Source organism: Chelon labrosus (assembly GCF_963514085.1).
Source record: "Chelon labrosus genome assembly, chromosome: 6".
Classification (NCBI taxonomy): domain Eukaryota; kingdom Metazoa; phylum Chordata; class Actinopteri; order Mugiliformes; family Mugilidae; genus Chelon; species Chelon labrosus.
The window spans coordinates 15897105-15907781 of record NC_140342.1 but is presented as its reverse complement, the minus strand read 5'-3'; the positions used below and the strand labels follow the sequence as shown (position 1 = coordinate 15907781).

Here is a 10677-nt window from a genome sequence, read left to right as displayed (position 1 = left end):
ACGACATGTTTAAAAGACAAATTTTGCTTTTTGGGGGGAACGGAGAGATACAATACATTAATGCAGCTTAGGAAAAATGAATGAGGTGAAATTTTATTTAAAATAAAATAAAATAATATATATATATATATTAGTGTGGCAGTAAATAATTAAACATCAATAGCAATGTCTGTATGCTGTAGAAGACAGGATGGGAAAGAAAATGTACATGATACGGCAGCACAAAAGAGAAGCTAAGAGGAAACTAAATGAACTAAAACTGAATAAACTGAACAAAACATAATTCAAAACATGTGCCGCTTGTGCGTGGACTAGATGTACTACATTTAAAACATGTTATTACATTTTGTAGAGACAGATTTACAGGATTGAAAATGACATGTACTCTCATTTTTTTTGTAATATGTTAGTGTCTGTTTGTCATGCATTAGAAATGTATTTTTCCTTATCGTGTAAAATATGAATGGTCTCATTTTATCCCAATTCACTCGTTAATTAACTAATGTATGTTTTTATTCCTAAGTATGACATAAAACAATTCCTACTGTTGTCATTTTGCCTGTATACTAATAAAGATTCATATTTCTAATTCTCATAAATCCATAATTTTAATTTCTATATAATATACCATATTTTAATATGTTGATATTTATATTTTATTTTCATTTTGGAAAGGGGGTGGGACTTATGCTCTCTTGTGACTACGTGCAGAAATTCATCCAATCAGCGTGCAGGATTACAGCCGTACGTCATATCCAAAGGACCGATAACATAGCTTCTGGTTGAAGAAAGAGCTAGCAAGGAAGTAAAGTGTTTAATATTACTCGCGAAGTTAAAAGTCGGACATGTCTCTACAGTGCAACACCCAGATAGCTTAGTGTCACAGCAAAAGTTTCGGCTGAAGTAGATATTTCGTAGAAAGTGTGAGTCTTTGTGAGGAATGAACGATACTTATCAAGGAAGTCGCTCTGCTGGCTAGCGAAAAAGTAGCTAGCTAGGCTGCTAGCCGTCGTTAGCAAGGGAGTTCTTTGTTTTGTTTATAAGGTGGAGGTCCGTGTAAACATGACTCGAAACTAGTGTAGATAACACCTTTAGCGTTTGACGTTTATGCAGGAGTTTTGTATAGTTATGTCAAGTGTCTCTTTGGTGGTAGGTTGTTGAATAGTGAATGAATAGTTTCTGTGGTATTACTAAACCCAACTATTAGCCACCGAGAGCAACTTTAGCAGCAGAGATCTGTGTTTGTTTTAACGTCGGTCGGGAAAAAGGACTGGAGACACGAAGATATGGGCAACTGTCTCAAGTCCCCGACGTCAGACGACATTTCCCTGCTTCATGAATCCCAGTCAGACAGGGCGAGTTTCGGTGACGGGACAGATCCAGACCTGGAGCCTCCTCCTCCGTACCAGGTAAACAGCTGCTAACACTTCCCAAGGATATGTGGTTTTAGGATTAATGTTGCGTTTAAGTGTCTATATGCCTACATGTTAATTATTATTATTACTATTTTTATTATAATTCAATGTGTGTGGCCTTTTCAGAATCTATTCTGGTGTCCAGTATAATCATTATTACATTTGGGTAAACAAACACTCAAGAAAGTTGTCTCTCAGGAATAACCAGACCAGACAATGACTTTTTTTTTTCGGTCTATGGCTCAGAGCCTCCCCAGCCCTACCGCTTTGTGTAAACAAGGTGAGCTCATCTAGGAGGATAATGGCTTCATCTTTTTTTTTTTCCTCCCCCCCCCCTCTGTCTCTCACCAGGAGCAGGCTCACATGCCCATGTACCATCCCACGCCGAGTCAGGCCCGCCTGGCCACCCAGCTGACAGAGGAGGAGCAGATCCGCATAGCTCAGCGCATCGGCCTCATCCAGCACCTCCCCAAGGGTGTTTATGATGGAGGAAAAGACGGCTCAGAGAAAAAGATCAGAGAGTGAGCATTTTACATTTTTGCTTATAATGTGTTTAAGATTGCTATCCAGCAGGTTTCAAAAAAATACATTAACTAAATCCTGTTTTTAGTTTCAACACATCACTATCCACACTGCTACTGCCGTCATACCTTTAATCTCAGTTAGGAATGCATGATATAATCCCATCACATTCCTTTGCTGTTGCTGAAACAACAAATTCATTAGCTCAGAGCGAGAAAAATCAATGTCAATTAGGTTAGAGATTAACCTAACTGGTATAGATTAGCAATACCAGTTTTGCTCATCTATTACATGATGGTTTGAGGGTGTTGTAGATTTTACAGATTATATAATCCTCGGGGGAAGAATTGTGAAAGGGGTCTAAATGGATAAAAGTGACTTTAGTTTGTTGCCGTTTATACGTCTCTTTATAAATTAAACTGATTTGGTCGAACTTCACAATCAGACTGTGTCTCCTCAGATTCTGCTAAATGGTGATGATGCATTCTGAACTACAGTTTACAGATATTTAGTAGACCTTAGTAGAAATATAAACCTTTATTTATTTATTTATTTTTAAAGAATCACTTTATCTGCACATGTGTATTATGTCATAGATTTGTAACAAGAGGTTGGGCGCACCCTGGGCCGGTTGCCAGTCTATTACAAGGCTAACACGGAAAGACAAACAACTTTTCACACTCGCATGCACACCTACAACCAATTTAAAATCGACGTTTAACCCATCATGCATGTCTTTGCAATGTGGGAGGAAGCCAGAGTGCCTGGAGAAAAGCCGCACAGGCACAGGGAGAACATGAAAACGAAAGGCCCTGACCGGCCCGTGGGTTTAAAACCAGAACCTTTGCTGAAAGCCACTAAATCTGCGCATAAAAGCTATTTATAAAAGTAACCTCTTTATTTTCTCCATTTTCAGGTGTGTGATCTGTATGCTGGACTTTGTTTACGGAGACCCCATCCGGTTCTTGCCATGTATGCACATCTACCACATGGACTGTATAGATGACTGGCTGATGAGATCCTTCACCTGCCCTTCCTGCATGGAGCCTGTGGATGCTGCCCTGCTCTCCACTTACGAGACCAACTGACCCCCCCTCTCCCTTCTCCCCCCCTCCCCATGCTTAGATCATTCTCCCCCCTGGCTCCCAAACCCAACAGCTGCCCTCTCGTAGAGTGAGAGAGGAGCTGAAGAGAAATGTGTTCTGTTGCACTTTGAAAATTTCCAAATTCACCCTCCAAACGTTGGCCTTTCATTCCCCCAGATCTGATTCTAAAAAAGCTGGTCTTGACTGTCAGTCACACAAGTCATTAAGAGACTGTTTCCCCGATAACCCTGCATGGTTGTGTTTGTATGTGATGGTCACGTGGATGCTTTGTCCAGTGTTGCCGCTTACAGCGAGCATGTGTGGTTTGTTTGTGTGTGAGATCCCTTTTGGTGACTGTGCATTTCCACTCGAGCTGGTCTCAGTGGCGTTTCTCCTCATCTGACCCCAGCCCACCTTCATCCCAGTTGATCGTGTTTTAAACGGACAATTAGGTTAACAAGTTATTGACCAAACTGCTGAGAAGTGTTGCTATATACATGGTGGATTCAATTTCCCGTGGCCATGCTAAGCCTTTGGAACATATTGATCTCCTAAACGTGCTCGCACATTAAAATGACCGTACACTTTGGAGACGTGGGAATACATGGTGGATGTTTACACTTTTGGTGTAGAAGAAAATGAGGCTGTTGTTCTTAATCAAGGCACGATTAAAGAAAAAATATGCACACACTTAATAGAAATAAGTGTAAAAATATACAATGTTATACTTTATGGAGATCAAGACTACACAATATTCGTCTTTGGCCACTTCTTTAAAAATGTTTTGGCGGAGAAAAAAAAAAAAAAAAAAGACGTGAATGTTTCACCAGACGATGTGTAAAGTAGCTGACAGCCAATGTAAAGGGCTCATTCGTGCATGGGCGGGTGGATCAGTTCAGTCAGAGATTAGAAACGCTTGCACACACTTTTCATCTGATCCAGAGATTTGCACTTTACTTATAGGACAGTATCTAAAACAATATATTAATATATGTACCTTATAACCTTGCACTATCAAGACTTCATTCCTTTATCTCCTGAGATGCAAATATAACAATATTTTCAAAGCTGTCAGTACTCACTTATCACATTGAAGTAAGCCTGAAGATGCATTTCATGAAATCTGTGATTCAGTAGTGTGATTGTCCGCTTTGTTTTGTGATTATTATTATTTTAAATTTTTTTTTGAATCTTGTGTCTGAGTGAAGGGACAGAGGCTTGCTCGAGGGTAAATGAATAGTTTGACATTTTGAGACATTTGCTTATTCCTGAAAAGATCGGTCCAGATGTCGTCAGCAGCATGAGGGCTGGAAACAGAAAAGAGCTCACCTGGCTTTACCCGGAGCTCAAAAACCTGCCTACCAGCAAAAAGGCAATTTTTTATTTAATTTTTTTCTGGGAGGTTCGATTTCAGAGTGTGATGGGTGCTGACTCAAAAGTTCTAAGAGTAGCGTATAAGATGTCAGCTCTCGCAGATAAGTATGTAACACGTTTAATCCGGCAAAGCACAGCGGCGGGAGTAGGCACGGCGATTTAGCCTTTAGTACTTCACTGTTTCTCAAACAATTAAATGTATTATATACTCCTCTGCAAGCGCCATGTAATTCTTTATAGGTCTGTTGTCATGCTCAACAAACATGCTTCTATACAAGTTTTTGACCTTTGGACAGAGCCAGGCTAACTGTTTCCTCCTGCTTCCAGTCATTATGCTAACTCAGGCCGGTCTAGACATCACAAGTCTGTGATCAAATCCCTTAGCTCTTGTCAAATAATGTCAAAATATTCCTTTAATTCATTAAAGAAAAGGCTAGATTCGTGCTGAAGCAGTTAAAGTTTGAATCCACGCTAGTCCAGCTTCACTGTCGACACGTTTTATTACACTATAATTAATATTTTTTGTTTAATTTCCATTCACTGTAGCAGTAGTTATAACATAATTGCTCGTCTTTTGATTTGTGACATAGTTTGGTGTTGGTGTCTGTTTCATTTTTTGTTTTGTTTTGTTACATCCGTGTAAAATCCACTGCCTGTTCAGGACGCTGCGTTCATAGCTTTTACACTGGTTCCAGTTCTGACGGCGCAAACCTCTGTCCCAGCTGAACTTCAGAGTGTGAGAAACTTCTCCTAATGGTGTGACAGATAAAACTGAGATATCATGGTTTCCACGGAGCTTTCCTTTGCTGTGTGCTTTGAGTTTATTCTGAAAAGAATTTCCTGTAATCTTATTTTATTTCTTTTTTGTAAGGCTAACAAGCCCCGTGTAAAAAAAACAAATAAAAATAAAATAAAAGAGAAAAACTATATTTGCCTTTGTGGAATTAAATCTGCTCACGTCAGCCAGTGAAGAGGACTAAATGCGCACAGAGGAGAGGGGCAGATTTGTGGCCTTGTGATTGCCAGAATGAGAGATTACAGAATACACAAATGCAAAATAGTCCTTTGAGCCTTTCATTAATGCAATCCAAAAATCTGGCAGCGGAGTGGAAACGTGACTATATAATCAGGGTTCTCCATTTGACTGATGAGGCCAGTGAGCCCATGCCACACTGGTTGTTTGTGTTTCCACTGCTTGCATCAGCTGAAGGGAAATGTTTCATTTTTTTAATACACAAATATCTGAGATTCGAATTCTAATTACACTGTGCAGAAGGTATTGTATAAGAATAATGAAATGTTGCTTCCACATGGTCATGACGTTGCATACAAGGGCCATACATCCAAGAATAATCGATTGCAACATGCCCTTCCTCCAGATTAAGAGCCGAAACTGCTAATCAGCTTTGCAGTGCTGCAAGAGCTGCATGCTTTTTAGATTAGACTCCAGACAACTTTGAGCATCACAATGAGGACCGACACGGAAAGGTCACCCATTCAAATGCGACCCTAATGAGATTTTGTGTGGCAACATGTTAAATCTCAGCAAATATCTCAAGGGATTATTTGGGCTACTTTAATTTGCATCTGGTGCAAGTTTTATCAAGAGAAAATACCTTTTTGTTATGAGGAAAGACTACAAATGCAGATATTTGTAGTCTCAGTGTGCAGACCTGAAGCATGCAGAAATTTAGTGTGAATGTGGATTAAACCTCAGATGAATAACAGCATCGCGCGTCGTGTTACATATATAGCCAATGTACTGTTCATGCCCTAGAACAGATCAGTACAAAACAGCAGAGTGTATTGATATCGATACTTTTATTTTGGCAACCTTTAACTAATAGTATGAAACATGATGTGAACAAATCCATATTTTTTTTCTACCAATACTGACAGTTCAGGTTCAGAATGTCTAGTTAAACATACACTATTTGGCTCAGAAGGCACTGAAACTGACTACAAATGAGGAAATACAATCATTTACTCAAAGAGGAAAACTTTATTTTTCTGACACAGTGATGCTTTTGATCTTATTTTACCACTCTTCGAATACTAAACAGCAACTGACACCCCTGCACGTACTGCTGATGGCCCGAGTAAAGCATCATTAGGGTTTGTACATCCCGTGGAAGGTGACGGGGATGGTGCACTCCACCTCTGCTCGGGCCACCTCAGACAGATCCTTGGCGTTGAGGATGAGGAGGTATCCTGGCCTCTGGGAGCCGGGAGCCGCCACGATGGTCAGCAGCACTCCTGTGGGAACGGAAGACAACGGCATCGCTTAACAAAACCCCTTGAATTATCAATAAACCCTTAAAATAGCTCCCATCGTAGCAGACTGTGTGTTACTTGCCGCTGACTTACCATCATCCTCATCGACTCCATCGGGAGTCTGAACAAACAGGGGCTCTGAGGGGTAGGAGTCAGGCTCTTGCCACACCCAGGTCTCCTTGGTCTTCACGTTCAACTTGCAGATCTGCACACGAGTTAGAAACAAACAAAAACAATCAAACAGCGTGTTATTCTTTCATTTTCAATCCAAAATCTGGCGCTTTACTCTCTTACCCTGTCTGGTATGAAATGGTTGAGGCCGAGGCCGTAGGCGTATGTGTAATTCTTCCCGCCGTACTTCTGGTAGTTTATCTGGGGAAACTCAAAGGCTACAGAAGCCCGACAACAATAAAAAGATTACACAGTGAAGATACTCCCAGTGTCTATTAAAAACTCGTATGTCCTGTGTGTCGGCACCTTGGCGAGGTCCAGAGAACAGCACCTCCGGCTCCAGCCAGATCATCCCGTCAGCGTGCATGGTAGCTGTAGCCGTGGTGTATGGCAGGCTCACCAGGTTCTTCCCCTGCTCCTCCTGCACCGACCCAGTAATATTATGAGAACAGACGGTACTTCTCATCTGTAGGCGTCTTTTGATGAGGCAGACCGGTGACTCACCTTGTGGACATCCAGGGGAATGACGTATCTGCGCACCTCAGGCTGGGGAGCCATCATGGCGGCCTTCTTCACCTCCTCCCAGTTGGCTCTCAGGTTGGCCAGCCAGAGGTAGTTGTAAACAAACTCAAAGCTGCAGGACGGGAATGGAACGTCAAACAAATCTGCAGACGGTGAATAGAAATAAAAAGTGCCAAGTACAAATGTTCACTTGCCCTTTCCATGCACACAGGTCGACAACAATGAACCCTTGGTCCTCGTAGGTGTTGATGTGGTGAAACATGCCGATGGGCGCTCCCTTGAACTTAAGATCAATGTACTCTCCTGGCTCTTTCTTGGCAATGTGGAACAAGGTCTATGAAAACAAAAAGTACATCAAAAAAGATGTCAGGAGATTTTAGGATGTGGGTTTAGTGCCTTTAGTCACAGAAGGTACTAATCTGCTCCAAGCTCTTACTCCTTGGCTCTCATTGGACTCGAAGCAGTCCATGTAGTTGGAGCCGCGGATGCTCCAGGCACTCAGGAACTTCAGCAGGTTGATTTTCACGGGGGTCTCCACAAAGACAAAGTAGTTGTCTGACATGCCAAAGCTGAAATTCATAAAAAGACGATACGAAAACTCAGACAATGCTATACATTTTTGACGTAAGGTAACGAAAAATAAATAAAGATCACACACACCTGTGCACATAGGAGGGCTTGAACCTCTCTTTACTGGGGAACTGCACCACCACCTTGGACTTCTCAATGGGATCGGATTTATCTAGGAATCAACGGTTGTGATATTTGAAAAAGGGTGACTGTGATTGTTTCAAACAGAAGCCTTTAAGGTTGTTAAGATCGTCTTATTCCTTGCCGTCTGGGTTCTTATCGTCATTAATTCTATATGATGTTTACACTCAAAGAAATGTCTTTCTTCTTTAATCATTTATTCATACTTTTGCTCTTGAGCCTTACTTTCCCTGCAACGAGCACACATTCTGTCGCATTCACCGGAATTTTTTTACATGTCAGGACAATATTTTACATATATTTTTGACTGAGTATAATTTTATATAATTAAAATCAGTCTGAGACATTTGGCATCTTTGGAAACCTGCTCTAGAATTTAAATCTTATTCCTGTTGTTCACCGTCTGTTTGTGTTTGTTGTCACATGCGGCGTTAATCCAAACCTTTCTGCGTGGGTGGGGTCCTGACAATGTTGTAGGCCAGGGTCGCGCCTTTCCCCATGCAGTTTCCAATGTTGTATACAGTACCGTCTGTCTCAATGTGAGGATGGGCCGTCACTCCATTGATGTTGACATAGTTGCACATGTCAACCTTCATAGAAAACAAAGGGTTTTCATTATTCCGGATAGAAGAAGAAACGAGGAGTTAGAAGCGGCATCACCGGTTTCTTACATTTCAGACTTTACAAGCTCATTGTATTGATCTACCTTCTTCAGCGTCTCCAGGGTATCAGTGTTTACTTTGGTCATGTAGTTGGTTTCTGTTACAGCGTAATAATCCTCGCCAACAGGGTAGACATTCACCAAGCAGTTGTCTGTGACCTCAACACCTTTGAAGTAAGAGAAAAACCTGCGAATACAGAAAAGAAAAAACTGTAGCCTACTCACTGGATGTAAATACAGCACACACTTGCAATAAAAACCGACCAGATGACACTGAGGAACCGGTAACCGACCTGGAGAAAATGTTTTTGCAGGGATCAGGGTATGCAAAAGTACCAAACTCAGTGATCACCACACGCTTCTCTGTGATGGCTCGCACGTAAGCGTCTGTCCTGACAAATCTAAAGAGAGGAAAGAGTGAAAAAATGGTTTCATCGTTGTTTTTTTTAAAGAAACAAAAGGTTGTACAGGAATTAATTATTCTTAAAAACTGCACGAGTATCTCCCCAAAGTGGATCAAGTGTATTAAAATAACTTTACACAGTCATGTGTTTGCAGCAGTGTTTCATTCGTAAGCCTTTAATCTCTATGAATCAAAATCTAAACCCTGCACTCGGTATCAGAAATCAGCTTGATAAGTAAGTCAACATACTGTAAAAGCTTAAAATGCTGCTAATTGTGACATAATTTCATGGCATTAATGTAGCTGTATGTGCAGGAGGAGCGCCTGTGAACTCTTACTTTCGGAAATAGGTGACCTGGCCGTTCTTGAAGTCAAATTTGTGCATGAGGGCCTGGCCATCAAAGAGGTGATAGAAGGGTTCATCTCCAACCTCAAAAAGCCCAGGTCCCAAACGGAGAAGACTTCCCTTCAGATATGAAGGAATCCTTCCTGCAGAGTGAAACATGAAAGAGAAAGGAGAGCAATGAGTACGTGAAAGTCGGAAAATTATCGGCCTGTTTTCTATTTCTGTCTGAAAAGACGCAAACGAACCTGTGACTGTTGCTGGGAGACATTCAGACAGCTCCTCGCATGTCTCAAAAATCTTCCTGTAGCCACCAGCTGGGTGTTCAAATCTGTCAGCAAAAGGCAAAGACATAAACATACACGGCAGCCAAGTAGACTGAAGTTGATGAAATTGCCTCATTGTTAAGCGCTATTTCTGACAGGTCATCCAGTTCACGTGCTAGGAGTTCAGTTTAAACCTCACAGGAGTTGAATCTGCTACTGCAGACAACAATATCAACATGTAAAAGTTAAAGGATCTAGTTCAAGAAATGTCTGAATAACAGATTACTGAAATTTGCAAATAAAGCAAATCACAGTTTTCAAATTAAAGCAAATGAAGCATTGAAGAACCTTCCAGTAAGAACGGTCAGTATCAAAGATACAAGATGCATTTCAGTTAATCAGAAAAACTCACCGGCTGACCATTGTTCCTCCTTGTTGTAGCAACACACAAAGCAAACTCTGGTCACTTCTGAGCTGGAAGCCTCTGATCTCCCAGTGGATTTGGGGTATTTATTCGTCTGGTCCTCCTCACAGTCACCGCAATCAGGGCTATAAGTCTTTTCTCCTGGCCAATCATGTCACACCGTGAACAAGAATCCCATTGTGCCAATATCCTCCGCCGGATGACTCAATGGCTAGCCCTCTGAAACCGGATTTATCGCAGAGAATATGTATTGCATTGAAACCACTCTTGGCAAAAGTGTTGCAACGCTGCATGTGATATTTTTTTTCCCCCCCTGATTGCATGAACTGTTCGGACATTTGCGTTAAGATAGAATTAGGGCAGTATATATCAGCAGTGGTGCAACATGTAGGGGAACAAAAGAGCGAGGGGACAGAAGGACAAAATTAAATGTGGAATAAATGTAGAATCACTGAGATCCACACTAGACGCAGGCTAACTGGCTTGGTTGCATGTGTGTAAATTAT

At 41.3% G+C, this 10677-nt stretch overlaps 2 protein-coding genes across 2 annotated transcripts; one reads left to right on the top strand and one right to left on the bottom strand.

The window, feature by feature from the left end:
- The first annotated feature begins 747 nt into the window (after nt 1-747).
- LOC311489264 (RING finger protein 11-like) lies at nt 748-5298 on the top strand. Its single transcript, XM_084546262.1, has 3 exons — nt 748-1409; nt 1767-1936; nt 2854-5298. Exons 1-3 carry the CDS (start codon nt 1287-1289, stop codon nt 3023-3025), a joined length of 465 nt encoding a protein of 154 aa, XP_084402388.1. The 5' UTR covers nt 748-1286; the 3' UTR covers nt 3026-5298.
- Nucleotides 5299-6461: 1163 nt separating this feature from the next.
- On the bottom strand, nt 6462-9835 carry rpe65a (retinoid isomerohydrolase RPE65 a; the record flags this gene model as incomplete). The annotated part of the gene is made up of 13 exons (XM_084546261.1): nt 6462-6652; nt 6764-6875; nt 6965-7059; nt 7148-7262; nt 7346-7475; nt 7558-7697; nt 7800-7932; nt 8024-8105; nt 8517-8664; nt 8781-8922; nt 9029-9136; nt 9477-9627; nt 9730-9835. 13 exons carry the CDS (start codon nt 9833-9835, stop codon nt 6507-6509), a joined length of 1608 nt encoding a protein of 535 aa, XP_084402387.1. The 3' UTR covers nt 6462-6506.
- Nucleotides 9836-10677: the final 842 nt, after the last annotated feature.